The sequence below is a fragment of the Lemur catta genome, chromosome 5 (genome assembly GCF_020740605.2).
Source record: "Lemur catta isolate mLemCat1 chromosome 5, mLemCat1.pri, whole genome shotgun sequence".
NCBI classification, from domain to species: domain Eukaryota; kingdom Metazoa; phylum Chordata; class Mammalia; order Primates; family Lemuridae; genus Lemur; species Lemur catta.
In genome coordinates, this window is record NC_059132.1 from 67418347 (window position 1) to 67445595 (window position 27249).

At 32.5% G+C, this 27249-nt stretch overlaps 1 protein-coding gene across 3 annotated transcripts in view; it reads left to right on the forward strand.

Moving 5' to 3' along the window:
- FSTL5 (follistatin like 5) overlaps nt 1-27249 on the forward strand; it is a 633702-nt gene that overhangs the window by 415721 nt on the left and 190732 nt on the right. For all 3 annotated transcript variants that reach the window (XM_045552739.1, XM_045552740.1, XM_045552741.1), the window contains exon 7: nt 1990-2156. In XM_045552739.1, coding sequence (XP_045408695.1) covers nt 1990-2156 — 167 coding nt within the window. The remainder of the gene's footprint in view (nt 1-1989; nt 2157-27249) is intronic.

Consider the following 27249-nt stretch of genomic DNA (forward strand, 5'->3'; position numbering starts at 1 on the left):
ACCTTTGTAATGTTCTCTCTTTCAATAAGTTTATAATACTCAACAAAGACATAATGGAACACTGTGTCTGCATATTTCAACTTTTCCTATTCCAATTGGTCAAATATATTTTCTTTTAGTTTTATATATTTGTGTGTAGATATATATATATGTGTGTGTATGTGTCTGTGTGTGCATATACACATATGTATATATGTATATACCTATATATACACATATGTATATATGTATATATCTATATATACACAGGAAAAATATATATTAAAGAAAAGCAGACTGAAAATATTCTCTATGTTTTTATTACTCAGGAAGCATTAAAATAAAATAGGAATATGTCATCCAGGGAAGATTAAACTCTCTATACAGGATTGAATAAGATATTCACTAACGGTTTCTGTCTGGCTACCTATCCTTATTTCTGGTGATGTACCTACCAAAAGAATGTTTGGGCTGAGCCTCTCTCTAGTAGAGTTTTTCAATTTCAAGAGCATCCCTATATCCTTCTTTGACAAAACAAAGCAATATTTACCCAGATAACTATGACTCTTAGACTTAGAAAGTATATACTGTATAATAGTATATGGGTGTCAGTATATTTCTGTTTATTTTCATCAGATAATGAGGTGTCAGCCAGTACTGATAACACTGCACATCACTGAACATTAAAACTTAATGTGTTGGGGGGTGTGGATTATATGTTCAGTCCAGGCCTTCTGATGCAAAAGCATGGACCATTTTTGGCACTGCAATTTGTGATAGTACCAAAAATCAACTGACTCTTCATTGAGTAGTTATATTCTATAAAATTCACTTGATTAGCATCTTCTTCCTCCTCAAGGGAAGATAGGATTAAGAAAGAGAAACAAAGAAGGTAGAATCCTGACAGGTAGGGAGGGGGGTCTCTGAAGTAGACTACCAAAATTGCACATCACCATGTTTATTACAAATTAAAGATACTACTTTCTCCTCTCAACCCCTCTTGAAAAATAATACCAACCACAACAAAGGAACAAAGGACAATTATTTCACTCCTTCACATTGACATTTAAATGAAAATAGTCATTTTTGGTATTTCTAACCTGGCTAAGACTAAGCAAAGTCAAAACAAGACTCAATCATAGTGTAGAAAAGTTAGTGTCTGTGAATGTCAGCTGGAAACAAAAGGACAGTTTTTATTAACATATGGATGCAGAATTAGTAGACATTATCCCAGTCATCTTTTATGATAATTGACAATGACATAGTTCTTAATTCTCACAGTTGGTAAAGATTGAGTGAAAACAGATAAGGAAAGCCACATCCAGATTTCAAATAGTGTTTTCATTTTCAGCAATAAACAGAAATGAGTACATTGGCAGAAATGTGTACACTGGTTAGTTAAAATATGATATTTAACTTTCAAATTTAAGGATCGGGAAGTGATTGTTGGGACAGTTGATAGAATTTCACTTAATTGCTGTTTGGTTGGTGAAGTTCAGATTTTGTTCTCCTTCAACTTCTCAAATAAATCTATTCCTTTAGAGTCAATTTAAGTTTCCCAGCATAATGATGCATTTTACCCATTCAGCTATGCTAGTGTTCTCTGAAGCCAGCCAGCAATGATCTCACCTCACCTACAGTATAAATCTATCAGTGAATAAACAACATCATTTTTATTTCAATGCCGATGACACGCTACATGTCGATTTGGCAGTTAAATAATTTATCTCCCTTTTGGGTGCAGTCTGCCAGACTTAGTATAACTCCACTTCTGATATTCATTTCATGTTTAATAGTTCTTTGCCTCATGAGGATGCTTGTCAATCAATTAAATTGAAATGTCATTCTGACCTTTTATTGGAAACAATTTACTCTTTCTTCATTTCATCACAAGCTTTTTTCCCTTTAATCCAAATTAAAAGCCTTAATTACTGGTATTCAGAAACTTTTTACTAATTAACCTTACAAAACTATACACTCATCAGCATTGCTGACACTTTATCATTACAGAGGTGATCCAGTTGAGTCTGCCTGACGATCAGAAACTCAGCGTCACTGCAGCCACCGTGGGACAAAGTGCTGTTCTGAGCTGTGCCATTCAGGGAGCCCTGAGACCTCCCATCATCTGGAAGAGGAACAATATTGTTCTAAATAATTTAGACTTAGAAGACATCAATGTGAGTACACAGAGTTGCTTTATAAAGTGTATATTTCATGGGATCCACTCTAGACTTTGTGAAGTCTGGGGAGCTTAATGAATATTGAATTTAGGGTAAAGGATGTTTATGGAAACATTGTTATACCCATTCTACTAACTGGAAGTTATGCTGTAGATCATTTGGAATTATCCAAATTATTTGTATTGATATGGTAAGCATGTTATGTGGTAATGTGTTGGTAAGAAAATTAATTTGTGCAAAATCTTTACAGGGAATGCCTATTAAGTTTTAAAATGCAAATATTTATCCTATAAATCCACATCTAAGAATTATTCCTGTAAGTATACTGATAAGTGAATTCAAGTATGTATGTACAAAATTGTTCACCTTCACATTTTTGCAAAAGTAAAAAGTTAGAATACCGTCAATAGGTAACATGTGATTGTGTGTATGAGTGTGTGTGTGTGTGTATGTGTGTGCAATGAAATTCTATATAGCTATTGCAAACTGGTGATTTATATGGGCTGATATGAAAATATATTTATATGTGTTTGTATTAAAATCTTACACAATCTTCTATCTAAAAATATATATTGTTTACTTATAAAAAATTCGTAAAACCACATCTGTGCAATTATTCAAGTGTTTGTGATAGGGATAGGGTCCCAGGATAGGTTCCAGAATAGAATGTAGACTTGCCTCCAACAGATATCCTCTTGTACTTTTTGCATTTCTAACACGTGCATGTATTAATTTTGCATAAGAAAATGCTTTTTACAATAATACAGGATATAGATACTTATTGTGTTCTGATATCTATGGAATACATTCTAGAAATTTGTGTGACTGGCATTGCATGGCTTTCACTTAAATACTTACTTGGTTCACGAATATAATACTCTGGCCAATCTGGGGTCGAGTGTTCACTGGGCCAAGAGGGAACCACTCACATGGATTGATCTGTATTATGATTGAGCAAGAGCTGCGTAGTTGCTCAATAAATGGGGAGGGCAGGAAAAAAAATCCTTTGTACTCTACAATTCTTGGTTCATTATTTCTAGAAATCACGTTTATATGCTAAAGGTCTGACTGTCAGAATTTCTATAATTACTAACAACCTCTGTATAATGTTGCTAAGGTTGAGAAACAGTCTATAGCTTGTGAAAAGTTAAAAAAGAGGGTAAAGGCAGTTTGTACTTTAAATTCTTTGTAATGTATTAGAAACAAGAGATATTAATCCAAATGAAAACATGTTTTATTTTTCTAGAATGAAGGAACATGTTTCTCTACTCAAGTTTATTCCTAGGGATTCAGAATTTAAACTCAATTGAATAGGATACACTTTCAAAGGGGGAAAGAAACATAAATAAACTCCAAGGATTTCATCTGTTCCTTCCATGATATATGTTTAAAATGAGCATCAAAAAGTGAACATTATCCTAGAAGATGAAAAGAAGTAAAAATCTTGTGCTTACAAAGTTATCTGTGGAAATGAGGTGGGGCAATCCTTTGCCTTGGTGATTTTGGGGTTTCACATTCTTCTTGCATAGTTTTTATCATTACTCAGGAAAGCTGTCACCTTCTCACTCATACTTTGTTGCTTCATACAGAACCTCTCAAATACAAGCCCAGAATAGGAGCCCAAATCCTACTTGTTACATTTTCCTAATGTTTTTGTTTAAGATCCTAGAATATACCAAAAACAGGAAGCTACTTCAATTTTTATTATGTTTAATTTTGATGGAATTTTTCTAAACTTGCTTACATATGGAATTCTCCTCAAAGTATATATGGAAAATGGAGTTTAATTCTCTAAAATATCAAGAACGTTGAGCATTCAATGTATAATCTCAGGAGCATTCAAGATTCTTTTAGAAACAAGGCTCTAGACAAAATCATCATGGATTTGCTTTACGGATTATTATGTCTGTGCTTTGTATTTTATTTTGAATCGACATTCTTATTCTTAAGCTTTCCAGTATTATTTTCAATAAACCCGTACATTCCAGGGTGCTATCGTCTGAAAACCTCAAAATAAGCTCATTTAAATTGTTTCAAGAATATGCTATGAATGATCTTCTATGGACAACTTGCAAAAGTGGATACATTCTTGTGCACAGATCTTGTCAGTTACTTTGCTTACTTCCTAAGTCTTGGCTCTGTTCCAGAAACTCAAAGTTTCTAGAAAAATAATTATTGGATAAGTTAGGTATCTAAAATATGCATAACCATTAGATAAGTTCTGGCATAAATAATTTGATTTTTATTGGATAAATTTATTTTGGATAGACTTCATAGAGCATATAAATAAAAACATTTCCAATATTTAGAAAGGTTCAGTTTCATTTTGAGCCATATTTAGTTAAGCTGAACAAATATTCATAGTCTATAGTGTACACAAAACTATTAGCCTTTCAAAATTTAAGCAACAGAGAACATTCAAAGATATCTTTGAAAGAGGGATATTTATTTAATTTTCCGATATACTCCTGATGTGTTTAAATACTATGACACCAATAGCCAAATTATCAAAATACATTTTACATGCATTTACTAATATAACTATAATGTGAAAAAAGTTACAAAATATCACTTACTGTGTTTCATTTTATACTTATTTCTACTCAAAGTCTGCTATTATAAGTACTTCACTATATCAATAAACTATATATATATAGTGTGTGTGTGCAAGTATGTGTAGTCGGCACTGTTGCTAGTAGACATTTGATGTGTTTTCTGGTTACCCAATGCCTTTTGAACACCCTTTCAATGTTTTCAATGTTTTCAATATTTTGGTAATTCTTACTCTGATTTTTGCTTCCTTAAGTTGGAAACCAAAAAGCTTACTTGATTAGCCCTCCTTGTAGTTAAGGAGCAGATATGTGAATAAGACTCTAACAAACAAACGAATGAACAAAACTCCATTTCATAAACAAAAACAAGAATATTCAGGTGTTTTACAGAATTTATTTTCCTGGTCCATTCTTCCTGGTGAGTGCTGTGACAGAGAATCCCGCTTTCAAGGACAATAGTGATAAGAGCTCTGGGGGTGGTTGAGTGCTCAGCTGCAACAGGGTCTTCAATGAGCCAGTCTGAATATGTGGTTTGGTCATCTTTCCTGGCTTTTTAGACCCCAAGATAGACATTCTGCTCTTTTGAATATTCTGTGAGCTTCCTAATATTCTTTACTAGATTCATTTCCTGCTTAAAACTAGTAAGAATGGGCTCTGATATTTGCCACTAAGAATGTTGTCTCTTTAATTTTGAGGTTTAATTATCTTAAGAAACATATAGAATTATATTTGCATAAAATGAATTTTTCATTATCAGCTGTGGATTTCCTTTTTTTTTTTTTTCTTTTATTTTCCTTTTTTTTTTGAGACAGAGTCTCACTCTGTTGCCCGGGCTAGAGTGCTGTGGCGTCAGCCTAGCTCACAGCAACCTCAAACTCCTGGGGCTCAAGCAATCCTCCTGCCTCAGCCTCCCAAGTAGCTGGGACTACAGGCATGCGGCACCATGCCTGACTAATTTTTTCTATATATTTTTAGTTGTCTGGCTAATTTCTTTCTATTTTTTAGTAGAGACAGGGTCTTGTTCTTGCTCAGGCTGGTGTTGACCTCCTGACCTTGAGAGATTCTCCTGCCTCGGCCTCCCAAGAGTGCTAGGATTACAAGCATGAGCCACCACGCCCGGCCTCAGCTGTGGATTTCTAATGTGTTGAAGGATCAAGATGATCTTCCTGTAGTAAAATACATTCTCACTTTGTTTGCAAGTAAAAATGATGTTCAGAAAGTTCAGAAGTCAGTCAGTTTTTATATTCTATTAGTATGTTATCTATTTTCACAAAATGATTTCAATTCCCATTAAATTATGTAAAGTTAAACTTTTAAGTGCCTTTAATGTCAAAAGGAAGCAATAACAATTAGCAAAATTCTTTTTTATTTTCAGTATATATATTAGATAGGATTCAATGATTATCTAGAATATATACATACATTCTCATTGCAAAAAATTAAAATACTGGAGATGCATCTAAAAAGCATAACTATCCTGTATTTTTATATCCTCTCATTTTCATATCTGCTATATTTGATAAAAATATTTTTATTTTATTCCTAAGTGCAGAATAAACCCTGTGACTATACTTTTCATCCCCATTTCATACATTGCATATATAATTTTATTTCTTTAATAGGATAGGTTCATATTACTTCTCATTATCTTATTACCTCATTATCTCTCTCATTAGCTCTAAAAACAGCTCCACGAAGCAGGGACTCATGCCCATTTACATTGGTGGAAATTTATGATAAGAGAGATACTCAGTTGGTTATTATTTACTGAAGGTCACTGAACTAATAAGTGGTATTAAGTGCTGCGATTTTTACGTGGCCTGATTGACTCTAGGTCAAGAATGTAACCACTATGTGAGACTGAGATGTTCTGCAGATTCCTGCTACCTTTTGGAAAATGTATCCCAAATAATTCTGGCCGTTCTACATTACAAATAGATCTGTTATACTCTGCTATTATGTGTTAGACTGATTGATATTCAACTGATGTTTGAAACCTTTCATTTTGCCTGTCTTCTGTTTTGCATCAAATGAATAAAAAGCACACCACTGAACCACAGAAGCCGGGATGACAGTGGTTTGCAACATGAGCTGTGGATTCAGACTGTCTGGATTCCAATTAATCTTCAGTCACTTAAGAACCATGTGACCTCAAGCAAGTTATTTAAACTCCCTTTGCCCCAGCTCCGTTATCTGTAAAATGAAGATAACAATAGAATTAACTCATTTTTGGTGAGAATTAAAGAGATTAAACATTTTTAAGCTGTTAACATTATATAAGGCACATTGTAAGTTTTGAATGAAACAACATCTGTATTTTCTCTTTTCTCTTTCTCCTTCTCTCTTCTTTCTTCTCTTTTTCTTTATATATGTTTCAAGGAGCACAGATGCTTTTAATCTGCCTAAAACAATAGGAATTTATCATTAGGGTACATGTAGTACTAAGGGAGATTGGGAATTCACAGAAAACACCAGAACCAAATTTTATCCAGTTATAATAGCCACTGGAAATGGAAGATTTTTTTCAATTCAGGGCAGCTTTAGGAATCATGATATCTTACCTCTTAATTAGCAATCTTTTATTAATCCTTTCTGTAAAAGTGTGCCATTATATTCACTCAGCTGAATGAATTTGTCTGTATGTGTCTCCTCAATGCTCTTTCTGCCCAAATTCCTGAAAAAGCTAATTGGCTTATTTTGATCTGGTTCCTTGTTTGCAAGTTGCTTTTGTCAGGGAAGCAGAATTAAGAAAGGAGAGGCAAGCATGGGGATAAAGGTATAGTTTCAAGAGAAATGTAGGGAAAGCATATAGAATAGGTCGGCAGGATGGGCAGTCAGGAGTAAAGGAAAAAGAGAAGTTGAAATGAGGCACTGTTCTGGATGTGTTGACTTTACCAAGAAAATTGTTGGTAGGCAGCTAGACAGCAGAAGCTTTTGTTGTTTTGTTTGTTTAACTTGAGAGAAATTAGGTCTGAAGATCCTAAACATTATTGTCTATATTTTATTTATAATATCTATAATTTTCACCATTCATTAAGTTATATTATAATCTAGTCTAAACTCAACATTGAAATCAAATTACATCATACCAAAGTAGATTCCGGTCCTAGTTTTGCCACTTCTTGGCTTTGTGGCTATAGTGGATTTATTAAAGAGATTTAAACTTCAGCTTCTTCATCTGTAATATACAATAGTTGTCATAAAATCAATGACATACCTGATACTCAATAAAATGTATGTTATTTCTTTAATCATTATCAGTAGCTTGATTCACTATGGCATTGTTGATTGTATTTATACCAAAACTAAAACACTCATGAAAATATTATTTCTTTGAAAAAAATTTGATTTGATTTATATTATTATGACTTTCAACAACTTAACAGGTAAGGTTGCTAGATAAAATACAGAACTCCCAGGTAAATTTAAATTTCAGATATACTATAAATATTTTTTATCTTATTACATGCTTTTATAAAAATCAGTCTAGTTTATCTGAAATTCAACTTAAAGTGGATTTTTCTTATATTTTATTTGCTAAATCTGGCACTCTATATAAAATTCAAGTTGGTTTGAATACTGTGTTTAGCCACTTTTATACAAATGGTAATGTGGCTTATATCACCGGGATTAAATGTTTGGACTGTGAAAATGTCATGTGACTTTTACTGTTTTCTCATTCTTCCTCTTAATATTTTGTTATCTATACATTTCTAAACTGTATTAGTAATTGTGCCCAGAACTGAGCAGAAGATACTGGAAAAAAAAAAGTGGCTTCAATATATAGGGGTTTATTCTTTCATAAAACATACTCTAAACAGCTGGCATTACTCTCCATAAAGCATCTGGATCTCAGTCATCCATCATTTTCTATAGCATTACAAGACCATGGCTTCCATCCTTAAGGTCATCTCAGGATTCAAGAGGGCTGCTGAAGCTCCAGCCATGCTCTTGTAAAGAGTCTGCTTAGAAATTCTAAAACTGTCTATATTATAGTTTACTGCCATGCAATAACTAAAATAAACATAGCAGGGTGGTTGGTCAATATAATCATTTAGCTGGGCACACCGCTCAGCACTCTGATACAGAGGAGGAACAGGAAAATAGATATTTGGTGGCAACAAGCACTCTTTAACACTTTATACAAGGCCATTTAAGAGAATATAAAATGCTCTACTTTATACTTTTGTGGTTGTTTTTCTGACTTGATTAAATATGATTATCCATCTGACTTTAAATCTCTGCAACTCTGCACACCATTTTTCTTCCATGGTAAACTGAATCAGTCTTCAATTTGGTTCTTTGTTTTGCTTTTATATGCCTTTCCTTGAATATGCTGCTTTTTGTTTTTTGTACATTCGGTACGACAGTTTTTTATTATGATCATTTTTTTTGTAGAAACTGAGTTTATTTCTGCCAGCATGGGAGAAAAAATATGACAAATTTGATAAGAATATAGTCTGTCTCAAAATGAAGTATAAACACCAGTATTGTAAACAGTTTGGGAAAAGAAAATCTTGCAGATCTAATCTAGAATTGAAATGCTAGGTCAAGATGTAAATTTCAAGGTCCTAACTTATCTCTCTCATTGGATAGGTCTTAAGACGTTGAATTAGTCAGACCAAATTTGTGCCTCTTGTCATCTGAATATCTGGTTACCTAGTTATCTCTGCTGGTTGCCAATATAGTTGGCATTAGAAATTTTGTCCTTTGCATATCTGACGTTAGTAGCTAATTTTTTATAGGCTTTATTCAGCCTACACTATTGATTTCTCTGTGATCATTCAGTATTTTCACAAGTTCTGACAGATCTGCAACTTTGCTGGAAGAATGTACTCCTCTTAGTCTTTTGTCCACATAATACGCTGTCGTGTACACATTCAGGAGCCAATTAAAACATGAAAAATGTGTAGTAATACATGAATTTAGATACTAACTTCCAAAGAAATAATTCCCCTAATACCTCAAGGCAGGCAGCTTTTTAGTATAGCTAATGGAACATAAACTTAGGCCCTTCACTTCATAGTCCTATATCTGGCACAGGAGGGGCTCTAGCAATATTGTAATCATAATTTTGTATTTTTTTAAAGAGGACCAAAGATAACCCAACCCAATTTGTATAAAATTCAGACCCTGTAAATACTGTATTCCTCCCTGTCTTACAGTAAACAATAAAATTACTGTTTTTGGATGCCATTTTTAGAACATGAGAATTTAAAAATGCATGAAAGAAGTGCTAAAGACATGTTTCCCCCCGATTCACTTCATTTTCTTTCTTTCTTTCTTTCTTTCTTTCTTTCTTTCTTTCTTTCTTTCTTTCTTTCTTTCTTTCTTTCCTTCTTTCCTTCTTTCTTTCTTTCTTTCTTTCTTTTTATTGTGGTAAGACCACATAACACCAGATCTACTCTCTTAGCACATTTTTTAAGTGCACAATACAGTCTTGTTAACTATATGCACAATGTTTTAGAGCAGATCTCTAGAACCTATTCATTCATCTTGCATTGAAACTTTACACCCATTAAAGACAACTCCTCATTTCCCTCTCCCATAGTCCCTGGCAAGCATTATTCTATTCTCTGTTTCTATGACTTTGACTTGTTTAGATTTCTCATAGAAGTGAAATCATGTGGGATTTGTCCTTCTGTAACTGGCTTATTTCCCTTAGCATAATGTCCTCTAAGTTCATCTACATTGTCAGGATTGCCTTCTTTTTTAAGGGTGAATGATATTCTATTTTATATATGTATATACATATATATATGTACACATATAAGTGTATATATATATATATATACTTATTTATTTATCTGTTGATAGATATTCATCTTATTTCCTTATCTTGGCTATAGTGAATAATGCTACAATGAACATGGGTGTGCAAATACCTCTTAAAGATAATGATTTCAGTTATTTTGGATATGTATCAGAAGCAGGATCATATGTTAATTACATTTTTAATTTTTTGAAGAACTTTCATACTGTTTTTCATAGTGGATGTTCCACTGTACGTTCCCACCAACAGTGTACAAGGGTTCCAATATCTCCATATCATTGATAATACTTGTTATCTTTTGTGGGTTTTTTTTTCTAATAGACATCTTAACATGTATGAGGTGCTATCTCATTGTGGTTTTGATTTGCATTTCCCTGTTGATTAGTGATATTGAATGTCATATCATATATCCCTTGGCCATTTGTATTTCTTTTTCAGAGAAATGTCTATTCAATTTTCTTGCCATTTTTTAATTTGTTTGTTTACTTTCTTGTCTTTGCTATAGAGATTCAAAAAAAAAACCATTTGGCAGAATTCAATACCCATTCAGGATTTAAAAAACTCCAAACAAACTAAGTATAGAAGGAATCCACATATTAAAGGACATATGTGAACATCCCAGAGCTAACATCATATTCGATGGTGAAAAACTTAAAGCTTTTTGTCTAACAGCAAAAACAGGGCAAGGACACCCACTCTTGCCACTTCTCCTTAACATAGTACTGAAAGTTCTAGCCAGAGCAATTAGACAAGGAAAGGAATTAAAAGACATCCAAATAAGAAAAGAAGAAGTAAAATTATCTCTGCAAGAGACATACTATATGTATAAAACCCTAAAGATTACACACACGTGCATACACACGTATACTCACATACAGGCAACTCTGTTAGAAGGAATAAATGAATTTATTATAGTTGTAGAATATAAAATCGACATACATCAGTTGTAGATGTATATAATTCTATGTACTACCAGTGAATTATTCAAAACAGAAATTAAGAAAATAATCCAATTTACAATAGCATCAAAAAGAATAAAATACTTAGGAATAATCTCATCCAAGAAGGTGAAATACTTTTGCTCTAAAAACTACAATTTATGAAAAAAATTAGGAATACACAAATAAATAAAAAGCCTTCCTTGTGATCACTGAATGAAAGACTTAATATTGTTAAAATGCCCATATTACCCAAAGTGATGTGCAGACCCTATTTAATCCTTATCAAAATTTCACGGTTTTTTACAGAAATAGAAAAATAAATCCTAAAATTTACATGGAACTACAAAGAATCCTGAACAGCCTGAGTAATATTGAGAAAGAAGAAACAAAGCTGGAGAACTCTCATTTATTTCAAAGCTTACTACAAAGCTGCAGTAATTAACACAGCATGGTACTGGCATAAAGATAGATATATTGACTTACGAAAGCCCAGAAATAAATTTATACATAGATGGTCAATTGATATTTAGAAGGGTGCCAAAAATACACAATGGATAAGAAATAATCTCTTCAATGAATAATGTTCGAAGAACTGTATATGCAGATACAAATGAATCATTTGACTTGTACCATACTCAAAAATGGACTCAAAATGGATTAAGCTTAAAAAAAGACATGACACTGTAAAATTACGAAAAGAAATATCGTAAAAACTTCATGATAATCTTATTGGCAGTGATGTCTTAGATATGACACCAAAAGCATAGGCAACAAAAGTATACACAAGTGAGACTTCATCAAAACTAAATAGTTTCTGCATAGCAGAGGAAACAACCGTAAAGTGAAAAGTCAACTTACAGAATGAAAGAAAATATTTGCAAACTGTATATCTGATAAAGGATTAATATCTAAAATATATAAAGAACTATTGTAACTCAATATCAAAAATAAGTAAAACAGTAATAATAGCTATAATATCCTGAGTAAAAAGGGATCATTCTTAAGATAATCTCTTTGCTGTGACTTAAAGTGATTCAGACCATATATAGATAATCTTCATTTAAAGCAAAATATTCTGTTAAAATAAAATACACAGATATTAAATAATTAAAATGATCATTTAAATTCAAACCAGAATCCAATTGCAGGTATAACAACTTGCCATATTCCTAGGTTTTTTTGTTGTTGTTGTTTTTGTTTTTTTTTAATCGTGTAGGCTAAAGACAAACAATAATAATAAACACCTAGATTTTCCAGTACATAGCTGGCAAAATTAGTACTGGGAGATAGCATATCAAAACATAATGAATAAAATTTGCATTGTATGTCTGGATTTTAAAAGTCATTAAATGCTTCATATATAAGATTATATCTTATATAGAAAAAAGGTTTCAGTATGTATACTATACTTTAAAATTATAGCTAAAATCTTCAAGTCATATTTAGTTTCCAGAGATTCAAAGGAATGATTTTAGTAGTAGAGCGTTCTAACTATGCCATTAATATTTAATTGTAATATTTAAAGCAATGAGAAAATATAACTTTTTCCCTTAAAAGTATGAATTTAAAAGTGTGTGTGTGTGTGTGTGTGTGTGTGTGTGTGTGTGTGTGTGTGAGAGAGAGAGAGAGAGACAGACAGACAGACAGACAGAAAGAAAGAAAGGGGTGTTTTTATCTTTTAGGCTATTCATTGGTAGCAGAGCTGAAATTTTATATCACAATAAAAATAATTTAATTAGCAAGATCTTATTTCACCATTTTAGATTCCTATAGTGTTGTCTTCATATGGGTTATATTAAGAGGATACCATCAAAATTAGTTATTTTAAAAAAGAGCTATTGACTTTTGTCATCCCTAGACTATAAATAATTCATTCCTGTTTCTCTTTCAACTAAAAATGTAGACATTTAATGTTTGTAATAGAACACACTGCTCACTATATAATTTTTATCACCGATTCATTTTTAATATAGGCCTGAGGACATTGTAGCTCTAAAAATCCAAGTGGAATCAGAGAATATTTATGATTCAAAATCTTCCAAGCCAAATAAGCAGTGAGCATTGGCATGGCTGAGGAATTTCAAATTCTTTCACAAATATAAAGCATGAAACATGCATTAACTTTCCACCTAAATACATGTTATGTAGGATCAATTCTAATTATTAAATTGGAGAAACCACATGTGATCATAAATCACCTAAGAGTACATTGTTTTAAAATGAATAGTCTTCCTAAATTACTTTTTCCTGCTGATGTATTATAGCCCTCTATATTACAATTCACATCTCAAAAATGACTTAAAATCAGTAATTTAAAATGTATTTTTAAATGTCATTATCCATAGTTTTTAGAACCTATTTTTGAAAATAGTAACAAATAAAAATGCAATATCCATGTGAGAATGAGTGGCAGAAATATTTACATATGAGTTTGTTGAGGATATAGGAAATTCAAGTTCAGCTTCCAAAATTATTAAAAAAATCATATTATTTAAATTTTATGAGAAATATTAATATTGAAACATGCCCTCACTATAACATTTTTTAAATAAGAATCTTGGCTAAATAACTATTTTTATATATATTCTTTTATTGAAGTATGCATTTTTAATTTTTCTTCATTATCTTTCTGAGCCATGGACCCAGGCAACTACTGTGTTTAAGCTAGAAAATTCCAAAGTTGAAGTTCTTCTTGAAATTTCTCTTTTGGGTCCCAATTTTTTCATTTGAATGTGCAAAATTCAAAGAAATATCATTATCCCCAAACCTACATTTGTAGTGTTTCCTAGTCAGTGGAGACACAGCCAGAAAACAGTCTGACCAGGTTTTCCCCTCATTTTTTTTCCCCTCAAATCTAATCTGTCACAAAACCTTGTGAATTTAACTTTTTCATTTATCTTAAATTCATTCTGTCATCTCATCTCCACCGCAGTTGCTGCAGTTTAAGGCCTATCATTTCTCATCTTCAAACTTTATCCTTGCCTACTGAGACTGCTCCCTCACTTCGAATCCGTACTTCGTATTATAGCCAGACAGATCTTCATAAAATTTACATGTGGCTATTTCACTTTCCTTTTTAAACCCTTTAATGGCTTCTTGTAGCTTCCTGGGGAAAAAGATAAAAGTTTTTAGCTTGTTCTAGAAAGTTTGTTTCCCTATTATTAATAATTATTCCTACTCTTCTCCGATATTCACTGTTTATTGTAAACTCTCCATAACACTAGCCGTTCTCTATGTTAAGTTGCTTGATTATACTATTCTTGAACACATTCTTCTCAATACTGAAAATCTCTTTCTTATCCCCTTCATTTACCTAAATCCAGTGTGTTCTTTAAAAATAGACAAACACCTCTTATTTTTGAACATGCTGTCTTTTTTTCCCTGTAAATTCTTCATACACTAACTACAATACTTGTTGCATCGTAATAAAACTATTTGTGTTCTGGCCCTCCTTCTCTGGGCTACAAAATTTGAGCACCAGAACCTTCACCAATTCAACTTTGCATTATGATGATAGCACTATACTGACACGTAGTAGGTATTCGATAATTTTTAAATTCACAAATAACAAGTCATGGAGTGATGGTTCTTATATTTTCAATTATGAATTGTTGAAAATTTTTGTGGACTTTTTGTATTTAAAACCTGGCTGAAGATTTTATTTTCTTACTGTAGCCACATGCAAGATTATCCATCAACAAGTATTTATTGGCAATCAATCATTTAAGCCTAGCACAGCTCCACAATTTCTAGATTCAATTTCTTTAATAACAGTTTTCATTAAGCATATTGATTTTTTACTACACTTTGATTTAATCTCTTATCATATGCAATAAGGTAGGCAAGAAAAAAATGAAGGGAAACACATATGTGATCATTGTTTAATCTTCATGCATTTAACAAATATTGATTTAACTGCTACACGTTTTCAGGCGCTCAGCTAAATGCTGAAGCTATAAATGTAATAGACATTATCCCAGTCTCTAAAATCTCATTGAATGAAGGACTCAAAAAAAAAAAAAAAAGAAGAAGACAACAACTGCTCTACATTTAATAATGCAATATGAAACAGTTGCAGAAATATATACACCACGAAAGAACAGAAAAGGTAAGTCAAATTAAGTATTAAAGGCTAATACTTTTAAAAAATATGCAAGTCTTGCAGTTTAGATGATAGCCAACTGAAAGAGTAGGTAAGTATCCTTGGGAAAGGGAACAGCAGGCTTGAGAGTGCATGGTTCATTCAGTGAAGTTCAAGTCCCTCATTATATCTAAGAGTATGCAAAGACTATGGATCAAGAAAGGGCATGGCTATGAGAAATAATACTGTTTTTATTTGATTATTGAGCTGCACATTTATACTTATACATCACAATGATATTGAGCTGTACATTCATACTTACAACACACATCACATAACAGTTAACGAATACTTAATATTTTTCAAACATTGTAACCTGTCATTTAAAAAATATTAACTCATTTACTTATTTAAGACATGTAAACCAACATGTCTATTCACAAATACAAGATGATGTTTAAATTGATATTTTCCATTTTTTTTTGCTATGGTAAAATACATATAATGTACAATCTACCATATTAACCATTTTAAATGTACAGCTCAGTGATAATAAATATATCCATAATGTTGTGTAACTATCACTGCCATCCATCATCTCCATAACCCTTTTTGTCTTGCAAAACCCATTAGACACAAATTTCTTATTTTTCCTTCCTGTCAGCCCTGGCAGCCACCATGCTACATTCTGTCTCTATGATTTTGCCTACTCTATGTACCTCATATAAGTGAAATCATACAGTATTTGTCTTTTGTTACTCACTTATTTTATTTAATATAATGTTCTCAAGGTTCATCTCTGTTTTCATAAATGTAAGAATTTAATTGTATCTTTTTATTGTATTGAAACTTTTATTAAAATATAATTCCCTTCTTTGTCTCTTATAAAATATTTTTTTATTTTATCTATTTTGTCTGATATTAGTATAGCCACCCTTGCTGTCTTTTGGTTACTAGTAGCATGCAATAACTTTTTCCATCCTTTTACTTTCAATACATTTTTGTCTTTCTAAAGTGAGTCTCCTATATAAGGCATATAGTTATGATTTTCTATATTCTGCCATTATTTGTTTTTTGATTGGAGAATTGAATTCAATTTACATTTAACATATTCATATGGTCAAGGGGTGCAAAATTTCAGTTATGCAAGATAACTAAGTTTTGGGGATCATTTTTTGTACGTTAGTAGAACAACCTAACTACAGTTAACAATATTGTATCATATACTTGAAATTTTCTAAGCAGATCTTAGCAAAGTTAGCTAAGAGATCTTAAGTGATCTCACCACAGAAAAAAAATAGTAACTATGGGAAGTTATGGCTATGTTGTAGCTTGATTTTGGCAAATATTTCACAACATATACACATATCAAATGCACAGCTTTAGTTGTCAACTGTATCTCGATAAAGTGGAAAAATTATTAAAGTTATTACTGATAAGGAGAAACATTTCTGTCATTTTGCTATTTGTTTTCTATATGCCTTAGACCTTTTTTATCATTTGCCTTTTTTGTCTGTTTAGTTGATTTTTTGTAGTGAAATATTTAAATTCCTTTCTCATTTCCTTTTTATATATACTTTATAGTATTTTCTTTGTGGTTATCATGGGGATTAAATTTAACATCCTAAAGTTATAACACTCTAATTTGAATGTTCACCAACTAAACTTCAATAAAGTACAAAACTCTGCTCCTTTAACAGCTTCTTCTACCCCTTTTGGTTGTTGATATCGTAAAAATCACGTCATTATACAACGTATGCTCAAAAACATGAAGTAATAAGTAATTTGAACGCAGTCATCTTTTAAATTAAGTAGAAAACAAAATGTGAATTGCAAACCAAAGTTATAATGATACTAGCTTTTAGATTAATATATTTTAATGTATTATTCTCCTAAATAAAGTAGAAATCAAAAAGTGGAGTTACAAACCATTGTTACAATAATAGTAACTTTTATAATTGCCCTTGTATTTATCTTTATTGAGATCTTTAATAACTTCATATAGCTTTGAGTTACTGTCTAGTATCCTTTCACTTCACCCTACAGGAATCCCTTGAGCATTTTTCACAGCACAGATGAACTGGTGTTAAGTTCCCTCAGATTTTGTTTATCTGGGAATGTTGTAATTTCTCCGTCACTTTTGAAGGACAGTTTTGCTGGATACAGGATACTTGGTTAATGGTTTATTTCTTTTAGCACTTTGAATATTAGCTCACCACTTTCTGGCCTTCAAAGTTTCTGTTAAGAAATTTGCTAATGTTACTGAGAATTCCTTGTATATAATGAGTTGCTGCTCTCTTGCTACTTTCAAGATTTTCTTTGTCTTAGCTTTTGAAAGTTTGATTATAATATGTTTAGGTGTGTATCTCTTTGTGGTCATCTTACTAGTTTTTTGAGATTCTTGGATGTTTATATTCATGTCTTTCATCAAATTTGAAAATTTTTCATCTATTCTTTCATAAAATACTTTCTTTGCTTGTTTTTTTTTATTTCAGCATATTATGGAGGTACAAAAGTTTAGGTTATGTATATTCCCCATGCCCCCCTACCCCTCCAAGTCAGAGCTTCAAGTGTGTCCATTCCCCAGACAGTGCACATCGCACTCCGAAGCTTTCTTTGCTTCTTTTTCTACCTCTTTCTTTTGCTGGATCTCCCACAATGCATATGTTGGAGCTCTTGATGGTATATCATAGATTTCTTAGCTTTAGATAACTTTTGTTCAATCTTTTTTCTTTTTGCTCATCAGATTTAATAATTACCACTGTTCTGTCTTCAAGTTCTCTGATTCTTTCTTCTGCCTGCTAAAATCTGAATATGAATTCCTTTAGTGAATTTTTTCATTTTAGTTATTGTATTCTCAGGTTCAGATTTTCTTTTTGGTTTATCTTTCTTCCCTGGGATTTTCTGCTTTTTGTTGTTTTTATTTATTGTTGTAGACTGTATCTGTGCCAACAATCTGTCTGAAGTGTAAACTTAAAGTCTTCTCAGGATTTTTCTGAGCCTGTGCATTTTCTTAGGTATGTGCGGTCACTTTCTAATTTTCCCATTATATGGCCACCCAACTCTCTTTCTGCCCCTCTAAGATCAGAAGCACCAATCAGCAATTAAAGCACAGATCCCCAGTGTTTGGATAACAGGGTCCATTTTGCTGACCCTGACTCCTGAAAGCCGTGTGTAAGCTGCTTCTGGTACACATACACAGCAGCCACCAGGGGTTGGGGTGGGGGATAGGTAGCTGCTACTGTGCTAAGAGCTAAAATTGACTGAAACTAACCTCAGTTTCCCTTCCAAGACTTCCATAGCCTCCAGAGTTTGAGAATAATTAAATCAGACAGAGGCTGCCAGTGCAATTGTTGACTAGATGGGGAGACAGATTCCTGGTGCTTTCTGCTCCACCATCTTCCCAGAATACATCTGAATTTATTTTTAAGTGCATAATTTCAATAATAATTTATGTTCTTTTTGTAGCTTTTCTTTCTCTATCTAACTTGGACATATATATGGATCAAAATGTAATTTAAACAAATAATACATCTATGACATTTTAATCAACTTTCCAGTCCTATGCTACAGGAGAATAGCAAGCACCCTTTGAAGGATATGTAGCCTATGCAAAGTGATCCTGCAAATCCCATAAAGTACATAATATTCATTTCATAGTAAACTTTTCATCATACTCTAATTACAGTTAATTTTTGCCCACCTTTTTAATAATGTCCAGTTTGTGAGAGATTTATCTGCTCCAAAATTAATTTTTACAAAACTAAGGGGAAAACTATAGTGGTTTAATTGTTTAACAACCACCAGATATCATGCAGTTTATGACCAAAGTCTTCTTACATGACTGAACACATAATTGATGATGGAGAACATTTAATATAGAAGGAAAACCAATCACTTTAACAGTAATACATTATTCTTACTTTCTTTATCTTAATTCTTTTGTGCAAGAAGAAAAAGTTGCAGATTGACTCAAAATAAAAAAAAAAGGTATCATAGGTATTTATGTCCTGTAACAGTATCTATAAAAGCTATCAACAGTATACATCTTTTTTTCTAAATTTTTATTTTTAATTAAATTTAATTTTTAAATTTCAGAATATTAGGGGAGTACAAATGTTTTGGTTATATGGATTGCTTTTGTACTGTTTGACTCAAAGTTATAAATGTGCCCATCACCCAGATAGTGTATGTTGTACCCCTTAGGTATGATTTCACCCATCCACTGCTCCCCTCTCCCACTCGCATGATTTCCGTTGAGTTTCACTTCCATCTGTGCAGGAGTGCTGATCAGTTAGTTCCAATTTAATAGTGAGTACATGTGGTATTTGTTTTCCATTCTTGTGATACTTCACTTAGGAGAATTGTCTCCATCTTTCATCCAGATTGTTGCAAAAGATATTAATTCATTTTTTATGAGTAGTACTTCATGGTATATGTATGTACCACATTTTATTAATCCACTCATAAATTCATGGGCACTTGGGTTGATTTCACCTCTTTGCAATTGTGAATTGTGCTGCAATAAACATTTTAGTGCAAGTATCCTTTCTGCAAACTAGTACAACTTCTATGGAAAATAGAATGGAGATTCCTCAAAGAACTAAAAGTGGACCTCTCATAAGTTAGATTTAATCTAATTCTACACTAACATTAGCAATGGGTAAACAGAGTCAACAGATATGAATGAGCTTAGAGCATAGGAAATACATTGTTTTACATAAATTTAAATTGGATAGATACAAGATATCTTTCAGTTTGTGGCAAGAACAACTCCAACATCAAAAATAAAGGCAATCTTCAATGGATTGGCATTATGTGTAGGAGGTGAATAATATTTTTTAGATTAAAACAACTGAGATGAACATGGTTTCAATGAAGTATTATGAAATTTTCCCAGTTTTATTGAGGTATAATTGATAAATAAAAATTATATACATTTATGGTATATAGTGTGATATTTTGATACATATATACATTGTAAAATGATTACCACAATCAAGATAATTAGCACATCCATCTCCTCACATAGTTATATAGTTACCATTGTGTGTGCAAGTGCATGGTGTCAATAGCTAAGATCTATTCTCTTAGCAATTTCCCATATACAACAGAATATCATTAACTATAGTCATTGCTCTGTACATTGGATCTCCAGAACTTATTTATCCTGCATAATGAAAAATTTATATCGTTTGACCAATATCTCTGTATTTCCCTCATCCCCAGCCCTTGACAACCGTTCAACTCTCTGTGATTATGATTTCATACATAAGTGAAAATTTTAAATTCCACATGTAAGTGAAATCATGGGGCATTTGTCTTTCTGTATCTGGCTTATTTCATTTAGCATAATGTCCTATAAATTAATGCATATTGTTACAAATGGCAGAATTTCCCTCTTTATAAGGCATGGAGAATACTCCACTGCATATTTAGACCATATTTTCTTAATCCATTTGTCTGTTGATGGACACTTAAGTTGGTTCCATATCTTGATATTGTGAACAGCACTGTAATGAACATGGGAGCACAGACATCTTGCAAAAATACTAATTTCACTTTCTTTGGCTACATACCCAGTGGTAGGATTGTTAGATCATTGATTCATAGCCTGGGTTGGGATAATTAGAGGGCCATTTTTTGGCTAATGTCTCAGCGTCAATTGCTTGAGACAATGTCTATCCCTCTCATTAGGAAAGAAGGTACTGACATTTAAAGTTTTTGTGTCACTATCTCTCCTGTCCAGCTGGGAATGTTATTAAGAAAAAAAAAAACTTGGAAATAAGCAAAAGGATGACAGATCTTTCAAAGTCATATTGGAGCACGATGTAACAATACCATCCAGGAATTATTTAATTCTCCAGGGATGTGGCATTGGCTGTTAATTACTGATTAGGGCACAGATTCTGTGAATGAGTATTTATTTGTATATTTGTTGTCCAACAAAGATTCAAATGATTTCTATTCTATAGAAAAGATAACTCTAAAATAATTGTTTCATTGCCCTGTAGGACATTAACCAGTTTTGTGTTTAACGTAACAAACTTATTTAGCATATCTGACCCAAATTTTATATATCTCTACTCAAAAGCACTTTGAACTAGCTTTACCATCTTACAGTTTTCTCATCAATGAGTTAGGTAAATCCTATCTCATGTCCATTTTATATTTGTATAACAATTGTGTTTTAACTGTTTTAAAGTTGCACTTTAGCAATGTTTTAAGCTCTATAAATCTACAGTTCCTAAAAATAAAGATATGCTTCATATTTCCTGTAATTTAACTGAATAAAAGATAGAGCTATTATTTAGATAATTTAGTAATACAATTAAGTATTAGAAACAGGTTTTTGGTGGGGGGATAAAATGCTTCTACTACTTAAAAACATTTAGAGACTAACGTGATCCCTGGCCTAACAGGCATGTGCAGCTATGAAACACCTATGTTAGAAACACTGTGCTATCATTTCCTAGGTAACAGGATGCTGGCAAAACATTCAATCTCTCTGAATACTTCCTATTTGTAAGGAAAATAAAAGACATTATAGAGACTTTCCTTGGAGATTTGTAAAAACAATTGCATTAAATGAAACATACGTGTTTTGACTAATACCAGGTATAAAGTAAAAATTTCATAATAAGATTAGTTCTTCCCTTCAAGAACTTTTACTCTATTCTTGTTGTCCTCACTTAAATTCCTTTGTTCATTTTCTAATAAGAATTTATCCTATTGTATTTGAATATTTTATTAAACAAAAGACTGAAAATTAAATTTTGAAATAGTATAGAAAAGTATACAGAATTTTAATGCATATTTCATAGAAATATGTAATATTCACCTTTTAACTCAAAAACATAAAAATAATTGATAACACACTTTTCTTTATATTTCAAAGTTTTATTTTACAAAAAATATGTTTTCTTGACATAAATTCACAGAGTTAAATGTACAAACTACAATTGTAGAAGAATAGTCAAAAGAATATGATTACATAAATAGTAAGATATATGTGGTCAGGTTATTCACTTAGAAAAAAATATTATTGGTTTTTAAATAACATAAATTTTTGGTACATCAGAAAGTACACACCAATGCCTAAAAGTATTATGCACCATGTTTATTGGAATTTATTTTCTTCTCAACAAAACAAAATAAAAATTACCCCTGCACAGTGCAAAGTCACTCAGCTGAAAACAGTTGTTGAAGTTGGAGTTAATCTTGCTACACACTAAAATAAATTTTAAATGAACCAATTATAGCTTCATTATATTTCTAAATTAAATGTAACTCTAAATGAGAAACAGTAGAATAATACCTTACCTGAGTTCCCACTTAATAATGCTGAAATTTCTCATGAAATTTGGTTTAATCACCAAATTTATTCAGGTACTAGTGCAAATTTGAAACTATCCTTCTTAAATGAATAATAATAATGTACTTTAAAAGTTTTAACTTGTTTTAAATGTTGTCTAATCAAAATGCTGTAGTAATTTATATGCCAAAGAAGGCTCTATGGCACACTAAATACTATTATAGTTTATTGCTAAACAAAATAACATCACATCAAGTGCCAAATTATTGTTGTGTGTGACACAAATTATCCATAGAAGATAAGATTATGAATTGGTGAACTAAAAACCATAATGAAAAAGTTCAAATTTTGGCCTTGAAAGATAAGAGGAGATAAAATAATTATAAAGGAACATTAGGAAACCTTAATTGTAGGGATATGATTATGAAGTCAGAAATGGGCAAAGAATTTAGAAGGCAAAGAATTCACCACCCCCTTGCTGAAGTGACTCCCGGTATAAGGCGCTAGTGAAGAATGATGTGTTCTTGAATGGAAATCAATATTAAAAATACCTGGTACGTCTAATCAATTATTAACTTGGTCTACAAGGAATTGATTTGCTTCAGTTTTGCTTGTTTGTTATTGAGCACATGTGTTATAGGAATATTGGGAAAAAGCAGAACATTTTGTGTCAGATTCCTGTTAAGAGAACAAGTATAGATGGTATGAGAGAGCCAGTTTGTTTCACAAGTTCATATAAAGCAATGTTCTGTCAGCAAATGAGGGAAAAAGCAGGAACAAAGTATGACTCAAAATTTGGAATCCAAGTGATTAAAAAAATGATGGTACCCTCGGTAGAAATAGAAGAATCCTGTTAGCAGATTTGTTGTTGGAATTAGAATATGGTTTTCATATAAATATGTTAATGTGAGGTGATTGAGTGACATCCTATAGAAAACAGTTGTAGTTTGAAGTTGTAAAATTTGTTACCCATCTTTGTAGAGACATCCTTAACCAATGTTTGAAATTAGATAATATTCATATATCTAATCACTGTCATTAATAGTTTTGCTGATCCTTCAAGTTTCCAGTTATAATTATGATTTAGAAATCACTGCTATGGAGTGCCAGTTTTGCCCTAGGAAATCCACATGTATTGCCTGTTATGAGAAAGGTAGCGTTGTCCCTGTTTTGCAGGCAAGGAAGGTTCAAAAAGGTATAAAATCCTAAGGGCTGTGCTGAGCTGGAGAGAGCTGTGCTGCCAGGTGCCATAGGAGCTGATTGAGGCAAGGAGCCAAAATGAAAGCAACAGTCAAGACTTTAATCACTTAGTGTGAAAATATAAGCCAGAGGCTAAACGAGAGAGCGTGCTCACTCATCCCACTGTTCCATTTTCCCCCTTGAAACAGCACCAGTCAAGGGTCAGCTGCATGAGACATGGTGAATTGCCTCACTGCACAGAGAAGCTGAACAAAAAGGCCCTGCAGTTTTATGTACCTGTGGGGGAGGAGAGAGGGAAGGAAGAATAAGGGATAGGGGTGGAAAGGAAAATACTGAGTCCTAGTGGGAAAAAGTGCCTTCAGCTGCTCCCTCCCTCCCCCATTAAGAGGCCTCAGCAGAGGTGCCTGAGGAAAGAGTGCACCGTAGGCCCCTCCCTGGGCTAGGAATACAGAGATGCATGGAGTATGGCTGGCCAGCGATCCTGAGTCCTTGGCTGCAAGTCCCATCAGAGATTGGCTGTGCACCACGACTGCTGTGCAGACGATAGCTTCCTCCACGAGAACTGCCAGGTAAAGCCTTTGTACTTCCTTGTGGTCAGGCCTGAAAGTTCACACATGGGTTTTTCACCAGGAGCCAGAATCCTCAATCATTTTGAAATGAACTGGCCTAAACCAAAGCATATATAGTGATGGCTTGAAAAACATCCCATTTTCTTCTAATCAAGATGATTCCCTCATCAAAAACATTTTTAAAAAGTTACTATAACTGCATTGATTTTCATGTTGTCTCTGGTATTTTTACTGTTCCTTACTAATAAAGTGTATGTTTGGAAATATCCGTTGTAACTTGAGACAGAAAACAGCTGGAGATAAGTAGTATGTTGTAGTCCCATACGCCACGTAAAACGTGACGGAAGCAGAAACTCCATGTGCTGAGACTGATGGCAGGCAGCCACAGGATTCTGATGTCTGGATGTACCATAAAAAAATCACTGATATCCAGGAACAAAATAAACTTAGACTTAACTAATAATTAGTTGATATCATTTCTTTCTACTTTATCTAACACATATTTATATATGTGTTGCTTTATCTTCGCCACCAAATTCTAAGCTCTTTGAGATTTTGTAACCCTATAATAAATACCAAAGTCATATCTGCATAGAAAGTTTTTGATAAGTATTATTGAGTTGAATATGCTAGGCAATTAATAAAACACAGAGTGTCATTGTTCCTGGAGATCAGTGACGTTTATGATACATCCGGGCAGCAGAATCTCATGGCTGTCCATTAGTACTTTGCATCTTGACACTAGAAATGATTAAGTGACATATTGCGATCCAGGGAATAAGATTGGCAAGACCAACCTGATAGGAAGTTAAAAGGAATAAATTACTAATTAGTAATGGAGATTTCAGATTGAGATGCATTATAAAATTCAAACTTAAATTTCATTGGGATTTAATGTTACACTTAATGGGCTAAAGTGATTTCAAATGTCCTTTTTGGCATCACTCTGCACATTAAAAGTAATATGACTGTCATTCATCACTGGTTAACCTGAGAAAGTAAAACAATTATGCTCTGATATTGTATTTCTTATATTAACTTTTCTTTAAACATAATTTTTAAAAATGGAGCTGCCATGTGTGTGTTTCCATTTGGCAGTTTTTCTCATTGCTCTCTGATTTCTAGTTGGAGTGTAACATTTCCACCTAAGAAGACCTTTAGACTCATCAGCACCCCACTGATATTTTAAGCTCAATATATTATTGTTTTGTTGCAATTTCTGACAACCAACATATTCTTCATAATTCAAAACATAGAGATTATAGATTTTCAAGTGGAATCTCTTATATAAAATAAGAAAATTATGGAGAGGAGAAATAACATTTGTTAAGTGGCTAACACATGCCAGACACAGTGCCAATGTGTTATGTTACTTGGCTTATTCAATCACGATAAAAATGTAGGGAACGGTACTTCTTTCCATGTTCGTGTCTGAGAAAACTGAGGCTGAGAGACTGATTTAACCAAAAGGAGACCTAGAGGTAAAGCAAGAATTAAAAGCTAGATTTGGTGGTTCCAAAATTATACTATTTTTCTGTGTGGGAATGTTTCTGTTTATGTCTAATTCCTCTTTGTGTATTAGATTTGAATTAAAAATGGGTTATATTGGCATATGTTGCCATCATAAAACTACTTTAAAGTCTATATCTGTATGACAGTATCAACATCAATTAAAATTCTTCTTAATAGTGTCTATTTCAGATGTGAACTTATATGATTCTATAATATATAGATTAAAAATGTTGTCATTTTAGTGAATTTCCACTGTAACATTCCAGAAAAGTATTTCATAACATTCAAAGTTATCACACGGTAAATTATCTGGTTCTACACTACTCATGAACCTTAAGCAATATAGTAATGGATATAAATATGTGAAGAATTATCAAAAATTTATTTCATATAATTAACCATTAAGATTTTTGACTTTCTGAATTTTTGTACAAAGGTACCTAACAAAAATACATTTCCTAAAGCTACAGACAGGCATATCTCAAAGATCTTGCAGGTCTCGTTCCAGACTGCTGCAAAGAAGTAAATATTGCGATAAAGTAAGTCACACACAAAAAATTTTCAGTGCTTATAAGAATTATGTTTACATGAAACTGTAGTCTATTAAGTTTTCAATGGCATTATGTCTAAAAAATTAATATACATACCTTAATTAAAAATTCTTTTTTGCTAAAAAACATTAACGATCACCTGAGCCTTCAGTAAGTCATAATCTTTTTGCTAATGGAGGGTCTTGCCATGTTGTTAATGGCTACTGACTGACCAGAACAGGGTGGTAGTTGAAGGTAGTTGTGGCTAAGGCAATTGCTGAAAATAAGACAACAATGAAATTTGCCCCATTGATTGATTCTCCCTTTCATGAAAGATTTCTCTGTAGCATGTGATGCTGTTCATTTTTTTACCCAGTGTAAGACTTCTTTCAATAGTAGAGGCAATCCTCTCAAGCCTTGCCACTGCTTTTTCAACTAAGTTTATGTAATATTCTAAATCCTTTGTTTTCATTTCAGCAATGTTCACAGCATCTTCTCCAGAAGTAGATTCCATCTCAAGAAGCCACTTTCTTTGCTTATCCATATGAAACAATTCATCCATTCAAGTTTTACCTTCAGATTGTAGCAATTCAGTCACATTTTCAGCCTCCACTTCT